The sequence below is a fragment of the Manacus candei genome, unplaced genomic scaffold (assembly GCF_025592945.1).
Source record: "Manacus candei isolate 608988 ecotype Guabito, Panama unplaced genomic scaffold, ASM2559294v1 h1tg000043l, whole genome shotgun sequence".
Taxonomy (NCBI): Eukaryota; Metazoa; Chordata; class Aves; order Passeriformes; family Pipridae; genus Manacus; species Manacus candei.
In genome coordinates, this window is record NW_026138091.1 from 10520555 (window position 1) to 10541472 (window position 20918).

Genomic DNA, 20918 nt, shown 5'->3' on the forward strand with positions numbered 1-20918 from the left:
CTATAAATGTCTTCCCACTTACTGACCTGAACATCAATTGAGGTTGTGTATAGATTAAAAGAGAGTGTATGCTTTTTGAAACCAGCCAAAATATATCGTACTCACAAGAAAGATCTTATGGCACAAGAAGAAAGTGGTACTCCTAACTGTACATATCAGTTTATGGTTTCACAGATATGTTTCAGGAAGGAAGAAATGGAAATTATAAGGGTTTAAAAACTCTGCTGAACTACACTTTAAACAGAAGCTTAATTTAAAGTCCCATCTTTCTGAAACATAACAAAATCACTCTTTGAAATACAATTATGCATTTGTCTGTGCTTGCATCTTGTAAATTAATTAGTTTTGGGAGAAAGTAAATTTTTTTACTTTCCATAAAAATAAAACTTCAGAAGTTTAGATAATTTTACCAATTCAGAGGTACACAAGGGGAAAAGCTCCATGTTTTTAAAATATCTTCATTAAAACCAAGATAATGTTTTAAACTGTAATTTTTTCTAATATGAACTAAAAGTTTTCCTCTTCAAATTATTAAAGATAAGTATGATTAAAGTATACCAGTTCGAATTTTGAGTAAGCCACTCTGAGGAAACAAGTGACAGAAGAGAAAAGAATCCCAGGTTGCACCAGGGGAGGTTTAGATTGGCTATCAGGATAAATTTCTTCACTGAAAGGGTTGTCAAACATTGGAACAGGGTGCCCAGGGAAGTGGTTGGAGATATTTAAAAGACATGTAGACATGGCACTTAGAGACATGGTTTAGTGGTGGATTAGGTGTTGGATTAGTACTTGGACTTGATGAAGTTAAAGGTCTTTTTCAACCTAAGCAATTCTATGATCAACTTGAAAGCTACAGACAGTCTTAAAACCTTAGTCTTTAAGACATTAAAATCAGTTGTATCACACTTTGAATGAAAAAATTCCTTATTATAGAGGTATGCTTATGCAGCTTGATCAAGCTTGAATATTGAAAGAATCCCTTGGAAACATTTATATTCATATTATACTTTATTTACAAAGTTTACAAACATGAGTATGTTAGACTACATGTAACAGAATACTGGAGAGAAGCTTAGACAAGAAATCTGGACCTGCCTTTGAGACAAGTTTCATCCTGAAAGCTAATGCACTAAAAATGACATTGCCATTACACGTGCTGTCTTCCTCCAGATCCTCCATATAAAATTTATTCAATTTAAAACTTATTGTTTCCCACTTAAATTCCAGCTCTTTCAACTCAGTATATCATTTAAAAGTCAAATAAGATATTTCCAGCTTGTTTACTGTCATTGAAAACATGCCTCACTCTGTTTTCTTCCCAAGACCTATGCTTCCTGTGCCATGCCAATTGGCCCTGAATATTTCCATAAATGAGGTCAGGTCAAAGTATTCAAATAAGTAGATGCTGAGCACGTGTCAAGGGCTATTTTTTACTGACACAATACTTTTGTGAGCAGCAAATATGGATTTGCAGATGAGGGATTTAGCACATCTTTGTGCCATGTTCCTTTTTAAAACTAGAATTCCAGATAGTAACCTCCCTGGAACAGAGAGTTCACTTCTCTTGGGATGTGCAATGCTGGCACAGGTGAGAACATTTTTAACAGTGGTTTGCTTTGAAACCATGCTCATGGGTTGCTTGTTTATAGAAAATTAATTTACTAGAATTTATAAATTTATTAATCCATATTAATAGTATTATAGTAGAGTATAGCAGAGACCAAAGCAGAGATTATAGTAGATATCATAGAATCAGAATGGTTTCGGTTGGATGGGGGGTTAGAGATCATTTAGTTCCAACTCCCCTTCCAACGCCTTCCACCAGACCAAGTGGCTCAGAGCCCCATTCAACCTGGCCTTGAAAGCTTCCAGGGATAGGGCATCCACAGCTTCTCTGGGCAACCCCTTCCAGTGCCTCACCACCCTCACAGGAAAGAATTTCTTCCTTATATGTAGTCTAAACCTGTCCCCTTTCAGTTTAAAGTCATTCCCCGTTGTCCTGTCAAGACATGCCTTTATAAAGTCCCTCTCCATTTTTTTTGTCAGATCCTTTTGTCACTGGAAGGCTGCTGTAAGGTCTCCCTGGAACTTTCTCATCTTCAGGCTGAACAACTCCAGCTATCTCGGCCTGTCTTCACAGGAGAAGTGCTCCAGCCAATCTCCAGCAAAATTCCAATAGTTACGTATCAATGCAAATAAAAATCAAAACCAATGCATCTAAATTAAAAGTACCATATATTAAAAAGCAGAATAGCTTAGAAACTTGCACTCAAGTTAACACAGTCACACAATCTCAAAGAGAACATTTATTCAGCACTGGGAGAATGCCATATCCAGTATATTTAAAATAAGAAATATTTTTTTTTATTTTCAGCATAACTTTGAATAACCTAAAACTGCCATTGCGAGTCATTAAACTGAAATTAAAACCTCCTTCATTTTAACGTAATAATTGGACTGTTTCTTGGCCTTTGTCCTCTACCTTGCCAATTGTAAGATATTTTGTAATAAATTAAATTAAATTCAAATTGCTTTATGGCAGAACTAATGGATTCTGATAGGGTGTGTAAAAAACAAATGGGGAAGCAGAAGACAAGAGTATGCAAACAGCAAAATGCAGTAAAAAAGCTTCAAAAAATATGAGCCTTTCTCAAAGAAATTAGATTATTCTCATAGCCTAGATTATTCTCAAGGCTGAGTAATTTTTTTCCAGTTGTTTTCACTGGTTTTGCTTTCCCCCTCAGCCATCACAGACAAGGGCTGATGCCCTTTCCATTGAAATCCAGAAAGATTTACTCTTTGTCTGCATGAGAAGCAGCACTGTGCTCGGCCATCTACCAACACAATCAGTAATACAATGAGAACAGTAAACTGAAGTCAAGGTGGTTTTGATTCCAGGAATAGATTACTTCCATAGGTAAAGAATCTGCAAAGATGGAAAACGTCTAGTACTGTATTAACATATCTTTATTTAAACATTATTCACTGGAGCTCTTTACTTTGATTAGCTAGTATCGTAAATTCATTATGTTCATCAGTATAACTTCCCGTTAGACAAAGTACCTCAAATATGCATGGTCTGAAACTTAACTGGCATCGAGTTTTGTAAGGACTTAACTGCTAACACGATTTAAAAAAAAAAATCTAGCAAAGATGCTAAAGTATCAAAACACACATTATGAAAACAAGAGACCTGCAGCGCACCTTTTGTTAACAACCTTTTGTTGTGATTTCATTGACAATTTAATCTACCCTTTGCCTTGCTTTTTCTACAGTCACAATTACAAACAGATAACATGCAATTATCTGAAATAAAAATATAGCCACGGTATTCTCATTATGCTATCCAGCCTAAATAAGATATTATAAATTGAATGCATTGATTAAGATATCTGTCAGCAAATGCATTTAATTTTACAGCCCTACAAATATTTTAAATGTAGAAAAGCAAGTAAGAAACAAAAGAATTGCTCCTTACATCTAAACTGAGGTTTTATACAAGGACTAAATAAGCTTATGTACATTCATATTTATAGTTGTGTTAAGCACATTGCAATTAAGTTATAATTTTTATTGAAATGGTTCTATTCTGAAAGTGATCATGGGGTATAAGAATCTGAAGGGGACAGAATGGGATGGGGGCATGAAGTCTGCCAGTATTTAAAGAATAGTTTCCTGCTCCAAATTTAAGTCCAGTCTTTGCAAAAGAGAGAGTCCCATCATTTTTTTGTTAAGCCTAAATAACTGAATTTGGATACACGAAGCTATTTTTTCCTTCTTTTAAAGCATCACAAGTTAGAACATACAGCCACATTCTAGTCCTGTGCAGCACTTCAAATCTCAAGCTGTGATTTCGCTGGAACCATTATTTCTTTGTTGCTATTTGTTTGCCTGTTTCCACCAGAAAACAGGTGGATATGGTGGAGAGTTTTGCTAAATGGTATTTGAAAAATTAATGCCCAAAACAGAGCAGAAATCACATCATTAAGAACTATCAGGAAATGAAGAGGAATTAGACTTTTTTAATCAGCCACTCAAAGGATGACAACCGCTATATCCTCCTGAAACCTGCAGAAGACTAATAATATCATCCAAAGTGTTCCCAGGGAAAGTGATCTCAGGTCCCACTGTTAAACAATTCCGTTAAAGTCAGTGGAACAGTTTCACTGTGTTAGTGCATCCAGTTACACTAAAATACCCACGTCTTTAAAACAGTTTCCAAGCTGATTTTCACTGGGCACAAATCAGTTTCAGAAGGGCTTCTTCAGATGGACATGAAAACCAAACAACACTTGACATGATCACTATGTCTTGCAACCTTTGCTAGGAAAAGAAGTTTGTAATTTTGTGTATTCCTGTGGACTTCACAGTCCAGAATTTGTAAATAGTCAATATTAACAGAAAATACGAGAACACTCATTTGTCTTCATTAAGGGAAGATCGGTGCCTGACAATTTCTGTGGTCTTCCACGCTGGGCTTACAGTATTGGCAGATAAGGGAAGAGCAAGTGCCATCATCTACCTGGAACTGTGCAAAGCATTTAACATTGTCCCGCAAGACAACGTTGCCTCTAAACTGGAGAGACATGGATTTGAAAGACAGACTGGGTGAATAAGGAATTTGCTTGATGGTGGCACTCAAAGAGTTGGGATCAATGGTTCATGATGACTGGTGTTCCTCAGCGTTTGGTACTGGGGCCAGCACTGTTTAACATCTTTGTCAGCAACACAGACAGTGTCATCGAGTGCACCCTCAGCAAGGTCACCGACACCAAGCTGTGTGGTGTGGCTGACACGCTGGAAGGAAGGGATGCTTATCCAGAGGCATCTGGACAGGCTTGAGAGGTGGGTCTGTGTGAACCTCATGAAGTTCAACAAAGCCAAGTGCAAAGTTCAGCACCTGGATCGGCATAATCCCAAGCAGAAATACAGGCTGGGCACACTGCATTAATTTCTCCCTTGGACAGAGGAGGTCTGGGGAGAACAACTTGCAGGTGTTGGTGGACGAGAAGTCACATGACCCAGCAATATGCACATGCAGCCCAGAAAGCCAAATGTGTCCTGGGCTGCATCAGAAGCAGCATGACCAGCAGGTCCAGAAAAATGATTCTGCCCATCTACTCTGCTCTTGTCCGACCACATCTGGAGTACTGTGTTCAGTTTTGGAGGCCTCAAAAGAAGAATGTGCACCTGTTGGAGCAACTGCACAGGAGAACCACAAAGTGCTGGAGCACCTCTCCTATGAAGACAGGCTGAGAGAGCTGCAGTTGTTCAAAATAGAGAAGCAAAGGCCCCAGGGAGACTTATTTGCAGCCTTCTAGCACTTAAAGGGACTGACAAGAGAGCTGAAGAGGACTTTCCACAATGGCATGTTGTGCTAGGACAAGGGGGAATAGATTTAAACTGAAAGATTTAGACTAGATACATGAAGAAATTCTTTTCTGTGAGGGTAGTGAGGTCCAGGAAGACGTTGTCCAGAGCAGTTGTGGATGCCCTATCCCTGGAATTGTTCAAGACCAGTTTGGAAGGGGCTTTGAGCAACCTGGTCTAGAGGAAGGTGTCCCTGCCCATAGCAGAGGGGCTAGAACTAGATGATCTTTAAATTCCCCTCCAACCTATGCCATTCTATGAGAAAGATGAGTCAGGAGTTCAGACAAGTACATTAGCAAATTCTAAGGCACAAATTTTAACATGTCATTAGGGAGAAATACAATTTTAAAAAGTACTCCAGCATTCCAGGAAGGAAAATAATTTAATTACCTTAATCATCACATTTATTTTACAAGAGTCAATTGATTTTTGGAATCCAGACATGACGAAGTCTATGAACTCTGGCTGCGAGCACAAGCAGCTGAAGCACTCACTTTCTGATCTCCACTGAACCCTGCAGCCTTTCAGAGATCAAGTCTTGCACGAAACCTCTGGCTGAGGCTGCATCTTCTCCATGCACCATGTCTTTGTGTGATGGTTTCTGTACACCTTCCCCAAAGGAACAAGTTTGAGTTGAATTGACCACATTTTGGGCTATTATTTTGCCAGGCCTCTGCACACTGAAGCAAGGATGCAAGACTGAATTTCTACTTTAATAATCTGAAATGCATCCTTCCACTGTATGAATAATAGTCCACAATGTGCACGCTGAACTAACTGTAACAGTTAGAACTTCCGTCTTGGGGTGCCTATCAAAATTATCTGACTATGTATTTATATTATATATTTATCTTTCAGCACTTTTTTTCTCCCTATATGATCAAATAATGCATATTATCTGACAGCTACACTCATCCTGATTTTAGAGTGGACCTGGAATAAGGCCTAGGCTAGCTATAAATGCTAAAGTTAGAAAACAATGTTTTTTCTAATAGTAAACAGATTTATTCTGTGGAAGAGGAAGGAAGGTAAAGCACTTAAGCAGAAAGACAGAACTGACAGAGCAACAACCACATCAGTGATTCTGCTCTTCTGGAAAATCTTCCAGGGTTTGAGTGGAGGCAGAGGTGTCTCCTGCTCAACGAGAACTTTGCAGAAAGTACAGAAAAGGTGCTAAAAGGGGACTTGCTCCAAGAAGACTGTGACTGAACTGAGGATTCCAGCTGCCTATTCAGAAAAAAGAACTTTTTGAAATTTGCCAAGGAGAATTTTCATCTAAGAATTAGAGCTTTTCAGTTTTTGGCATAGAGTGTGATTTTGTGAAAGTATTGTCATTTGGGAGTACCATTATTACTGAAACATTGGAGATACAGCACTTTAAGAAGTTTTATTTTATTAAAGCTACATGTTGGATAAAATACATTTAGTAATTGTTCGTGATATATCTCTTGCTCAATAAAAGAGATAGAATAAAATATACTTTTAAAAAGAGGTGAAGATGGGTTGCCATATCCATCCAATTACAAAGGCTATACTTAGGAATCTAGCAATTATGTAGGAATAAAAACTAGCCTTTTTTTCTAACAGGCTATCAACTATTGAATTGCAAGCAGCTACCAAATATAACTCAAAAAGCTTAAACAGGCTGAGGAACTGAAAAGATATGGTATAAAATACATATGTACTACAACAGTTCAAAGAATTTAAAGCCAGATAAAGCTGAAACCGTCTATGGGCCCAGTCCAAAACCCCACTGTAGCTAAAGGATGATGCTTTTCTCTCTTCCACATAACTGCCTTTCCACCAGATTATTCTGTGAATATTTTTTTTAACTCCAGGACATTAAAGGTTTCCATCACTAGACTTACCAGGGGAATGGTGTTTGTTCAGGGGTGTTAGAAGTTTCCTTCCTCCTCTCTGTTGCTGTCTTGAGTGTGTAGCTGCATGTGTGGATGCAGATGCGTTTGGGTGTGTTCTACTTACTGTGAGAGGAAAGCTGCCACGCTATCCTCACTCTCCTCATCTGCTAACCCTCCTCTTATTCATGCAAATACAAGTAAGAAACAACATATTTTTTGTTTGATCTGTAGGAGTTTCCATCAGAAAAAAATAAATAGGCTGAGACCACTTTATGTAACTTGAACAAGAAAAATAACAAACCTAATGTTCAAACTTAAGTGATCTCACAATTAAAATTGGCTGTATTGTTGGTTGTTTTTTTTTTAATCCCAGATCTCAGAGTTCCTAAATTTAAACTGTGACTCCCTCAAATGTTTTGCCTTCTGAGAAGAAAAGTGAGATGAGGAATGATTCCCTATGCTTCCTATCATAACTAGAATGTGGAAAAAACGTATGGTACAGCCTTTCTAAATATAGACGAGCATAGGCAAGCTACTTCCTTGATAGTTGAGACAGATGGGAGACTTTCACCTGCACTCCCTCCCATATGCATACCTTCCCTTTGCTCATATATAAGTAATGTCATATAAAGCATCTACCTCTCATGCAATGCATTAGTAGTCTATGAATAACATGGTCCGCGTGGCCACACGGGAGGCCTGTGGATTGACTGCATTTCCTAAGACACTCCTAGAAGAGCCAGGGAAAGGCTAAGACAGTGTTAGAACTGCAAATGCTATCTTGGAAGCCAATCACCCCACAGCTGACCTATGGCCCCAGGTCATCCTTGCCCTTTCTCTCTTGCTTCTGCCAACACTGGCAGCATTTCAGGCTATTGCTCTGCTGAAGGAAGGGAGGAAGGGAAGAAGGAAAAGGACAGACATGTTCAGCTAGGGACTGAGTAACACTTATAGCTGAAAACAGTGCTCGCTGAGGAGAGCAGATTTGTGGGAGAACCCTAAATTACTGACAGAATAGTCTTCATGCACCAAGGAGTGGGGACAACTGAGAACAAGGTCTCAAAAATTTGTCTAACTCATGTAGTTGTCAAGCTTCAACCATTCTAGTGAGTTTTGAGCACTTTTACTGTTCCATACTAGGCACTGGAAAAGCACTTTGCTATCCAGATGGAAAAATTCTCCTTAGGACATGAACCAGAGAGTTTGTACTGTACAGACATAGATTTGAACAAAAAGTTTTGTGCAAATATTTTCAATAATACAATATTTTCATATTTATAAAATATTTTCAGATTGTGAAAATAATAAATAATGAAAGCTAAAAATAGGTAGAAACCTTAAACAACTACCCTTTATAGGAAAGAAAGTTCAGTGGTCTGTACTATGATGAATTATTTTTAATATTTTTTCATGTTAACAAATTGTCATTTCACAGTACAACTTACCAATAATACTCAGATGGGTGTTTCTGTATTAACCATAATGCAGAAATTAAAGAAATGCTCTCGAAAATATTTTAGCCATCTCTTGAAAAATTATAATCATACTTCCTGACTGCTAGACTAAAGGTAACAATTACTATTCATGAATGGTTTTATCCTGACAATATATTTTACAATGCCTGTTCAGATTGGGAGTCAGATTACTCAATATAAACCATCTGCGGAGGACCTTAATGAATATTTATTATCTCATTTATCCAAACTGAAGTCATTCACTTTGGTTATAGCATAAGAATAAAAGATTTACTCTGAGCAATAATATTGGAAAATATTTTTACATTCTTTTATACTATTTGTGCTATTTACCAGGAAATCTGCCTTATCTTCTAGATGATTCCAGGTTTCTGTTCAGTAGTCAGTACCTTATCCCAAGATAAATTACTTAAATATGAAAGAATTAATAAATAAACTTAAAAATCTCCAACACAGGGAGGTATTGTGAAACTAAATGTATATATATTATAGATACAATTATTTTGCTGCAGACTGCATCACAAAAACTCTTACTCAAACTTAATGAAAGGTTGTTTTTTTGGGTCAATACATAATTTAGATTGAGAAAGCTATAATGTCTAACTAGTTTTTCTCAGTGCAGCCTATAATGAAAAGAACGGATGTTTTAAGAAGCTGTCTTTTGAAACCAATTTATGAACTACATTCATATATGTGAAAAGAACATAACTGTACAGTATTAATTTATCATCTTGACTATAAAAACATAGAATATGGAAATGTAACTTATAAACCCAAAAACTCAAATAGGTTCATAATGGGAAATCTCTTATAGAAAATGTTGTATTTCTGTGTGGGAGATGTGGCTATCTATCTCAGAAGGAAGTTTTCTCTACTTCCAGGGTACAAAATGTTCAATTAAGAATACTACACTAACCTATGTTTGACATAATCCACTATAAACCTAACATATGTTCATGAATTAGTACTCTGTAGTAATTCTGTGCAGTTATTTTCAATAAAAGCTTTCAAACCTATATTACTAGGTCGATTTGCTGAATTAATATCCTGTGATTGCTAACACACATTTCTGAGCATGTGTAGTTTTATTTTTTATTAAAGAAAGCTAGTGAGAGCTTATGGAGCTACACACTAAAGGAAGATTATTTAGTTTGAGAAGTCAAACACAGTAAACATTTACAATTATACGTATTACAATTATACGTATTACTTTATTTCTTCTCCATGTTGGTATTTGTTTTATATTATATCAGACAAGGGTCTGTGTCAAAGACATGTTATTGCAATGAAGACTGATCATTGTATACACATACAATGAAAGTCTAGCCAATGACACTAGAGAAATGGATCCCAGCCTGCTATGCCCATATTCAAATGTTCAGTTTGTATATATTTTTCTGTCACTCTGCCTGCAGTCAAGATTCAGCTGCACAATCCCCTATTATTTCTACAATACCCCATTTTGATAATCTACCTTTGAATATCAATTTTCTGTTACCTGGTTACACAGACCTCAGTAGCTGGTTTTCTCTCTTCCAGTAAACTCATTTCTTTTTGTTGGCGTCCTGTTTTTCCCTATAGCTAAAAGTTCACGTGAAGAACTCTTCATGCCTTGCTCACTATAAACCCCCATCCTCTGTTAGGAAAGTTTCCAGGACAATTAATATTGGAACAGTTTTTCAGGTCTCGCCTCTATTAACCAAACGGCATACACATCCCAGAGATGTCCTGGCGATTTTATTCCAACTACTTTGCTTGATTCTCCACAGCTTTCTTTTTTGCCTTATTTCCAAGAGAAAATCCCTGCTCAGCCAAAATGGCCTTCTGCCTCGCTTGCTTGACTTCCAACACTTAAGAATTGCCTGCTCCTGTGCCCTTAGGAGGTGATGTCTGAAAAGTGACCAGCACTGTTGGACCCCAGCACCTGCAAAAACACCTTCCCAGGGGACCTTACTTACTAATTGCCTGAGCAGGCTGAAGTTTGCTCTCCTCATTTCCAAAGCCAAGGTTTAGCTGGCACTTTTCCTCCTGCCAACAGAGAGTTTAAAATCTATTGTTTCATGGTCACCATGGCCAAGATGGCTTCTCCTGCCTTATCAAGGTAGCTGAGAATGTACACATTTCTGAGACAATTTCTAAATGTTAGCACACTTAGGCTTACTAGTTTTCTTAATTGCCTTCAGTAAAGAACCCTTGGGAAAGTCCACATAAATTAGATCAAGCACTTCTTCCTCATCCATTATTTTGATGACAAGTTCAAAGAGTTCTAACAGATCAGAGAAGGTTTTCTTTCAGCAAAGCTTCCCTGGCTTCTTTCAGTTAAGTTAATCTAGAGCTTTGCTCATAATTCCATTATTGATGATATATTCAATCCATTTAGCTAAGACTGAACTCAGACTTACAGGCTGGTAGGATAATTCTATATTTAAAAAAAAAAAAGGCAGCAAAAGCAAAACAATATTCAAATTTTAACATTTAATTTTTCAATAGGCAATTAAGTGCTAATAAAACTTGCATCAGCTCAGCTCCCTTCAGTTCCTTATAAACCTTGTGTGCAGACAATCTGTCATCTGATTCTGCTTTCTTTTTAATATTTAAATTTCTCTTATTACTTCCTTTAAATGCCTCAATTTAATATAATAGCTTATTTTTACTACTTTACAAGTGTAGGCTACTTAATTTTATTTTCCATAGGAGGACCCATATAAATAGATATTTCAACTTCTCTGTAACAATTGTTTTGAAATCTGCTCTTTAAAAGCAGCAGGTCTAATGATATTTTTGTGAGTTTTTCTGTTCCTGATGTAGTTCAAAAAATTTTTGGTATTTTTTTCATCTTCAGCTACAAGGTTGCTTCAGCTACAGATTGCTTCTGAGAATATGAATTTTCCAACTTCCATTTTTCCTGCCATAATTTGTGTTCTGTTTCAATAGTTAACACTTGGCCTGAATTCATCTGGAAGAGGCCACATTTGGGGTAAAATAAACTCTTACCCCTCAAAATGTTATGCATTGATTTTTTAATATTTTTCTTAATTATCTGAGACAGACTTGCCATTTTAAATCCTAGTCATGTGGTAACTCAAAGAATTGCTTTAATTAATTTCATGGTCACAAAAGGAAATTCACATATCTACTTACCTTAATTACAAGGAATGACAATGGGACATCTAAATATTACTACATATAGCAAAAATCAATTATAAACACTGCCAAAATATAACAAAAGAAACTGTATAAATCAATTTTTAAATTACATTTTTACACCAACTACTTTGATTAGCAATTGTTCACCCATGCAGTTTTTGCAATGTTTAATTTTTTGTTAGACCAGTTTTAACTTTTTTTCAACCATGTACTCTGTTTATATCTCTTTCTGCCATTGAGAATAAGAAAATATGTTTCTGGATATTCTATAAAAGGTTCAGTTACAATAATCTGATTTTACTACTTTCCTACCAGAATAAAACGATCCGAATGTTTCCTTTCTTCCAGAAAGCTCTGGCAGATTTTCCCCAGTCTGGGTAGGGTTTGTCCTGAAGCATCATATCTGTGACCTATAGGGAAAGAAGAAATAGTAAATAGTTGCACTGGTGTCACAAAAGACAGTACTAGAAAGGACTTTAAGAACACTTTTATTTTATATGTGGCACACCTGCTTTAGTTCTGATAATGTTAACAGTTAGAAAATAGAATAATAGTATGTCCAATGTTACTTGCGATCAAAATAAAGTATCTTGGCCTCCATATTCTGCCCCTAAAAGTGCATGCAACTCCTTGAGAAACAATGAAACCTGCAGAGATCTGAAGATAAGAACAAAAGATGAACCATTCTAAAAGTTAAAGCAACCTACAGTACATAAGTTACATTCCCCTGTGGCTGAAAAGCTTTCTGGCTCAACCTGGGAGAGGCAATACGCTTCCCTGAGAGCAGCATCAGCAGAATTTCCACTCTTGAAAGCAGAATTGCAGCCAGGGAGTGCAAGCCTGTGAATTAAGCACTATATGCCATTTGTAATCTCCTTTCACTTCCTGGAATCAGTAAAAAAAGTGCACCTGGGACTAGCAACACAAAAAACCTCAAAACTTCCACAAAGTTTTAAAAGTATGAAATATTTACCCTCATTTTCATAATTCCTACCTAAAGAGACCATATGTTTCTCTGTCCAGAGACTCATATGTATGCAGTACTTCCGGGTGGTACATGAAAGTATTAAAAATTACTTTCAGCTCAATGAGAAGGGTGAATACCCCTCAGGCACCTGTACTTTTGGGAAGCTGTGTTTTCATATCCATTTACTTCAAATTAACTCTACTAAAAAGCACCAAAAGTTACATTACAGTAAACTCATCAATTTTGTTGTGCAAAACATCCAGAGGAGTGCAAAACCAATTCATATGTTAAGATTTAAGAAATAATTGAACAGATAAAGGAAATGAGGGTGACCACCTGCTTCAAAATTCAGAGAAGTAAAACAAATTCTATCTGCTATTGGTATCAGGACTCACTGGAAAATTGCTATCTGTTTTGATCAGTATGAAATTAACTCTTAACAAGGTTTCAGGAGGAAATAACTTCAAATTGAAGACAAAATTTCTTGTTTTTACTTTCCACACTAAGGTTTAAAAATCCAGTTTACTATCCAGAATGTGAGCTACCACTTTTAATCAATGGCATTAACAGTGTTTATCAAAAAGAATACGTGGCCCGCAAATAAATTAAACCTGCATTCAGGTGCTAAATTTTGGGTTCAAGACAATTTGGGGTTAAAAGTGCTCAGCATATTAGTCTGAAGGGCTGGGTTTAAAGGATAATGAACATGTTAAACAGAAATACCTATTCTAGGATTTTGTGACTCCATTAATCCTAACCTTAACAACGAACAGATAATATACCAAAATACCACCTTTACTAATTGTTTTATGTGGGCAAATATTTTCTCAGATCAGCAAGCTATGATACTTTTATATAAGATCCCTATTATCTAAATTTCAATATGTATTTAATGTTGAACGAAACCTCTGTAAAGATTTAATTCACTACTTTAGTAACACCTTTTTTCCTCTTAGGAAGAGTCTACATAGTGATGAACATTTGCAAAGAAGAACAGATATTTCAAGAATTTTTATTCATGTTTCAAGGTATTTTCTCCAGATGCTTTCTGGGAAATGGTTATTATATTTGGTAGAAGGATGTAATTTGCATCTTTATGACCAATTATTAGAGTAGCATGTTTCATGAGAATGGTATGTAAGATGGACACACTTTCTGAAGAAAATGGCAAGATGAAGCAGGAAATGTTCTTTCTGATATCAAACAGTTGGTATTTTATCTCCCAGCTTCGGCATTTATTTTAAGTCATATCACCAGATCAATGTAAGGTCAGTTGCAGCTAAATTGGCTGAAGCAGAGACAGTCATTAAAGGGATGCATTCCATAAAGAGAAATCCAATTACCTGTTGCATTAGAGAAATCAAATTCATTTTCTGGTTCGGTCAAGGACAGTCAGTGCGGCAAACAGCTCACAGGAGAAAAGCACTGAACATTGTCATAGAGCAAGCAAGTTTTAGATAGAAACACAAAAAAACCTCATTGTTGCTCTTAGAATAATGTTTTTAGAAAAGCAAAAATATAAATTTTAATTCAATTTGCAGAATTTAGCGTAAAGGAATGTGTGACTATGGGTTTTTTCTCTGTATTCACAATGCAATTGCTGGACATCAAACATTTATCTCTTTTTTACTGGACTACGTTTGAAAACATTGCTGATATGTCGAAATAAAAAATAATTGATCATTTCAGTAATTGTGTGTACACATCTTACATAATCAAGATAAAATAGGGAAAGCCACTTACAATATAATTAAGTAATGTTTGGGGGTTTTTTAACTAGGAGATGCAATATGCTTTAATCAATAATTACACTGATTCAATTCAGAAAGGAATGACTCCTACATACAGTCACTGTATACTCTTTCATTTTTTTTAGTGTCTCATGAGAGAAACAGTTACACTGTACTAAATTGCAGAATCAAAGCTGCATCGCACACATTGCCTGACTGTTACACAAATGCCTCAAAAAAAAACTTCCATTAACAATTAATATGTCTTGTATATATGATGGAACCTTAAATTTCACTTTGTCCTATAAAAATGATTTTATCAGCTATTCATATTATTCACTTTATATTAACTATGAAGCTAACTCATAAGGCTTTAAAAAAGGTATATTACTATCATTAAATTAATAGCAAAATGTTATGATTCTGATTTTTTTGTTACAGAAAAATAAACTGTTCCTTTTGATATGATCCTTTTGATGTTTGATACAGTCATAAAATCACAGAAAGGCTTGGGTTGGAAGGGACCTTAAAGATCATCCAGTTCCAACCCCATCCTGCCATGGGCAGGGACACCTTGCACTAGACTAGGTTGTTCAAAGCCCCATATAACCTGGCCTATAATATATACTGCTAAACAACATATAATACAATAATTTGAAAAATTATGTCATATCAAAGCCACCTTAAGACATGTTTAAACAAGTTTCTCATCAGATTCACCACTACAATATCACATAGAAGAAAGAACCTGTGATTCAAAGTCATATTCAGAATAAGTAACTTAGACAAGAAACGCAAAAAAGCAAAATCATAAAAGCTTCAAAAATAGAAAAAAAACCAACAAAGGAGTAAGATACCTAAGATACCTGAGATAAACTAAGTGGAACACTAAGACACCTTAAGGATCGTTTATTGATCAGGATGGTCTACACATACTTTAGATCTCTTCTTCTTAGACACTCATGTCAAATGATGCTACGTTGTCTTCCCAGCACAGGCAAAGTCTGCACTGGGAGTTTCAGGTAAGGCAAACTATCTCTTCTATTAATAAGTTAACAGCAAGTGAAACTTCTTTTCAAAAAAAAAAAGAAAAAAAATACCTACTACTTTGGTCTGCCTTCAAAGTATCTTCCAGCTACTTCCTAGCAGGAATTATGCTATCATCTTCAGAGCACAAACAGATGACCCATGTAACACTAATGCAGCATGGGCTGCTGGCCGAGCTGTTTTCATCTGGCAAATTGTATTGTTGAAATCTAGTAGCATAAAAGTACATTAGATGGTTTCATAATAGCACTTCTTCATATAAGCAGCTGCAGAAACTGTTTCTTGAAAGAGAAATGGACTCTGGACTCTAGGACATGACGAATTCTATGCTGCAATATTCATTACATGGAGACCAACCCTAAGCAGAGGATTTTCATTGCTTTATTCATACTTGAATAAATCATCAAAACAGAATAAGAGCATCCCTCCAAAATTCAACAGAAGGTAGAAGACGCCAGAATCCACAAGAAAAGCCTGGAAACACAAACCAAATGGTGAAATTTGAAATTTTTTTTTTATTTTGATACAGCAATGAGCAGTGAAAGGTCTAATGGACAGTAGGACTGCAACATCTAATAACAGTAAAAAAGCTGTTCGTAAGCAACTCTTCAGCCAGGAGGACATAACATCATGGTGTTATTGCTGGAAAATGGAGTAGTCTGAATAACTGCATTTGGCAAAATATGTCTATCTACCACTGTTGTACATGAGTCAAGTATTATAAGTTTTAATTCTTTCAGTAAGAGTGAATATCACACATTCTAGGAGCTTTCAGAAACTGTAAAGATGCCATAGTGTCAGGACAGGTCTGACACTATGCAAGAGCATGAACAAGAGCTCCAGGCAAGAGCATGAACACTGCAAGCCTCGTCAAAAGAACGCATTGATATTTTTGCAAAGACTCAGTATTGCTTACGTGTTTCCGAGAAGTATGTGGATTTTTCTCCAGAGTAGGGCTAAATCAGGTTAAAGTAATTATGTTTCCTGAAGTCAAAGTGTGAAGTCAATGACAGCTAATGCATACCGCTGAGGGCACGTGCTCCCTTTACTTTACTGTTATGTGCTTTTAGGTAAGACCTATATATAGCTGTCCCACTAACTACACGTCAATTCTTTATCATATCTCAGTCTTTAAGTACTATACTACATCACAGTAATCATATACCAAACTAGGGAAACATTTAGTACTCAGTCATTAAAATCTTCTATCCATCACTTTTCTCTTTTTCTTCTTTAAGATATTTAAAAACTGCAGTGCTGTTCACTTAATGTACAAAAGTAACCTATATGGAAAATACTTTTATCCTTTTTTCATCTAGATGACAGGGAGAAAATTGTCTCCCATGGATGGCAACCAATCTGATAGCCTTCTGTGATGGGTCGACAAGGGGAGAGCACTGGATGCTGTCTACCTTGACTTCAGCAAGGTTTTTGACACTGTTTGCCATAATATCTTCATAGGTAAGCTCAGGAAGTGTGGCTTAGAGGAATGGACAGTGAGGTGGATCAAGATTGCCTGAATAGCAGAGCTTAGAAAGTCATGATCAGCAGAGTAGAATTATGTACCAGTACATGTTGGGGTCTGACCTACTAGAGAGCAGCTCTGTGGAGAAAGGCTTGGGAGTCTTGGTGGATGTCAAGTTGACCAGGAGCTGGCAGTGTGCCCTTGCAACCAAGAGGGCCAATATTATCCTAGGGTACATGGGTAAGAGTGTGGCTATCAGGTTGAGGAAGCTGATCCTCCCCTTCTATTTGCCCCTAGTGATGCCAAATCTGGAGTACTGTGTCCATTCTGGTCTCCACAGTTCAAAAAAGACAAGGAGCTATTGGAGACAGTCCAGAGGAGGGCCACAAAGATGATTAGGGATCTGGAGTATCTCTTTTATGAGGAGAGGCTGCAGGAGCTGGGCTTGTTTAATTTAAAGACTGAGAAGGGATCTCATTAATGCATATTAATATCTCAAAATCAGGTGCCAAGAGGATGGTGCCAGACGCTTTTCAGTGGTGCTCTGTGACAGGATGAGGAGCAATGGTCATAACTTGTCAAGAAGTTCGACCTCAATGTGAGAAAGAACTTCTTTAGATTGAGAACAACAGAGCACTGGAACAGGCTGCCCAGGGAGGTTGTGAAGTCCTTCCCTCTGGAGACATTCAAAACCCTTCTGGATGTGTTCCCGTGTCACCTGCTCTAGGTGATCTTGCCTTGGCAGGGTGGTTGGACTGGATGCTCTCCAGAGGTTCCTTCCTATCCTAACTATTCTGTGATTCTGTGATCATACCTCAACATTTCCATAGCTTACACATGATAATATGAAATTCCTATTTTATTTTTGAAATTCTTTTGGTAGTTGAGCAGAAGTGACAAAAACATTGTTACACATGCTTCAGAAACAACTGTTAATTTATTTCAATCCTCTCTGCTGCATTTTGGAATATACACAATGCGTAAATGTTTGAAAACAAATGTAACAAATATTTCTAATTAGACTTACAGATCTATAAGGGCGATGATATTTTTCAGGCTAAATATTAATAGTCAGCTCTAAATACAGTGTTAGATTTTAAAGAAATTTTGGCTGCTTTCTACATCTTGGAACATTCCTAATTTGGTTTGATTTCTATCAGGGAAACAACGAAACCTCTTTTAGGGTACTTCTCCAATTTAATAGCAAGAAATTCTAAGTGACAGCAAACACACAGATTGGCCCCTTCAATCTATTCTGTTTTCTCATTTTAATCAGAGTCAGCACATTGTTCTTGTCTTACCAACACATACTGTTTTAACAATAGACAAAAACAACATTAAACTGATGTTGCAATTCAGTGCTCAATATGAACAATAAAGAATATTATGGTTCACTTTTGTTGCTCCTGCAACAGTCCCCAATGTGATTTTGTGCATTTTCATATTTCCTACCAATAAAATGTCTCCTAAGTTTTGCTCTTATGAGATGTTATTCTCCCAATCCACAAGATTTGCACATATGCACTGTCTTACATTTGAATTTCCACCAAAACCATTTAAAGAACTTTTTTTGTACAAACAGAGGGGAGGCTTATATTAATCATTGCCATCTTTGCTGATCCATGCAAATTTATTTCTTTACCCATTGAGGAAGTAGCAAGCCTCCTATTTTTTAGCCAGCAGATCTTGATTTGGTTTTGAGTATTATCATAGTAGTTTCTGCACAATCCAGGGATACTCAACAAGATGGTGAGAACAACTAAAAATATATATGCTTTAGACTCAAGTTTAGAAAAGTCACTTTTGCTAGCACTTCCTTTCCATTTCCAAATTGAATTAGGACAGATTGCTCCACAGAGGCAATGTCTAGCCCACAATGAATTTCTGGTAGAAAAACTTTAGATATCAAAAGGTGGGTTAGGGAGAAATCTATTTTAGGTCTATCCAAGTTATTCTGGAAATTATACTTTGTATTTCAATACCAGAAGAAATAATTCCTAATTATTCCTAAATAAATTTTGGGGTTTTTAAAAGCCATATATAAAATAAAGCAAAAAAAAAAAAATTCCTTGACAGTTCGTAAATATAAATAACTGTTCAGGAACAACTGTACAACTGAAGCAGAGCTTCTGCAGAAAAACTCTAAGCCGTGCCATCTCATTTCCCATCATGTTTCAAGTCCCTACTGTGCACATAAATCACTATATGTGTGCAACAAAATATACTGGCTGTCATGTGGCAAGCACTTACTGTTTATATAAACATTGACAGCACGTTTCAGAAGACTTTTTTCTTGCTTTACAGCTTCCTTATTAGTGTTACAAATGCATAACCAGAGGTCTGGGTAATATCACGTATTACAGACAAAGTGTGAGACATAAAGCCACACCATGATTTTTATTTAAGGCATTTAACCAGTTCCATCTTAGGCTGTCATGGCAGGAGAGCTTGCTTTACTCATTTAGGGAGCTTGGTGGTTTTGGTAAAAGGCCAGAGACAGAATGTCTGTACCATGTTTGGTACACATTTGCCACATGCATCTAGACCAATGTAAATTCTTTTTATAGTCAGTGAAAAGAAAAAAGCATTTCTGGGGTGAAATTCATTTCAAAATGGGTTTTGTTGTAAAGATGTACCTACTTTTCTTCACTCTAAACCAGAACCTGTTCAGATGATCACACTGCTGGCACTGGAAGTCTGGTAACATGAATCCCAACACGGTTTCCTACATTTCTTAGTGTTTCTCTCTGAAGTGTCATTAACCCAGTTAATGAAATACGTGATGGCTCATAACGGACAAAGTTTTGTCATAGGAAAGGGCCATATTCATACATCCAATACCTAAAAATTAGGCTTTTGCCCTCATCAGACTGTTTCAGACAGAAACTTAGAGAATCCTTAGAGTTGCTTGGGCAGGTCTTGGAGGGGAGCAAGCAAAGATTGTAGAGAGACAAGTCATATCACAAAAGGATAACCCAATGCAGTGAGCAGAGCCAGGCTATGCAAATACCAGTTACAGAGGTGCTTGCTTAAGCACTTGACTCAGGTTTCCACAAGATATGCTTCTGTACTTTTGAGATTAAAACTTCGGTTCTCTAGGGAACAATGCCAAAGGTGCATTGGTTTACTTCCGTGCAGCAGGCTATTGCTTAAAGCAATCAAATCAGTGTACCCATTTTTACTCTTGGATCTACCAGTGCTTACACCTTAACCAAAATTATAGGCATTATCTATTGACTTTAATTCAAAAGGCATACCTAGGCTAAGAGTCAGCCTTCAGGTCTTCCCATCTTCTGTAGTTACAGAATCAGACGACTTATCCTTTCTTTAATCCTATGAATCTTAAACACCTATCTACAAACCAAAGCACTGAAGAAAAAATTGAGCCAGCATGTGATTAGCATGGAGGCAGGCTGTGTTACACTGACGGAAATGACAGAAGGTTAAAAAGGAGTTCATGCTGAAAGGGAATTTTTATGCAAAATGCAAGTAGCAGTTTTTAAATTAGGGTGGAATATATAATATCTTGGAATACTGGAGGAATGCAAGCATTTCACCGTTTGCCTCCAAACTACAGCAACAACAGGTTCCAGACTCCAAGTTGTACAGTCAGATCACATAAACACAGAAGTTTTGGTTTAGGATATATGAAACTATACACCAAATGGTGGCATACTGTAATTAAGATATGATTCAACCTTTAAGATTGTCTTAACCTAAGCAAAATTTTTGATGTCTGAATGTGCCTGCAAGTCACAGACAAGTTCAACTACCTGGTCTCATAAAAGACATAGAGCTCAGGAAGGTCAATATCCACAGCAATGAAAAACCGGGAACAAATTCTGGTTTGATTTGGCT

At 36.7% G+C, this 20918-nt stretch overlaps 1 protein-coding gene across 4 annotated transcripts in view; it reads right to left on the bottom strand.

The window, feature by feature from the left end:
* Positions 1-20918, bottom strand: part of TMEM117 (transmembrane protein 117) — a 188061-nt gene that overhangs the window by 52720 nt on the left and 114423 nt on the right. For all 4 annotated transcript variants that reach the window (XM_051795522.1, XM_051795524.1, XM_051795523.1 and 1 more), the window contains one exon: positions 12164-12261. In XM_051795522.1, the coding sequence (XP_051651482.1) occupies positions 12164-12261 (98 nt within the window). The remainder of the gene's footprint in view (positions 1-12163; positions 12262-20918) is intronic.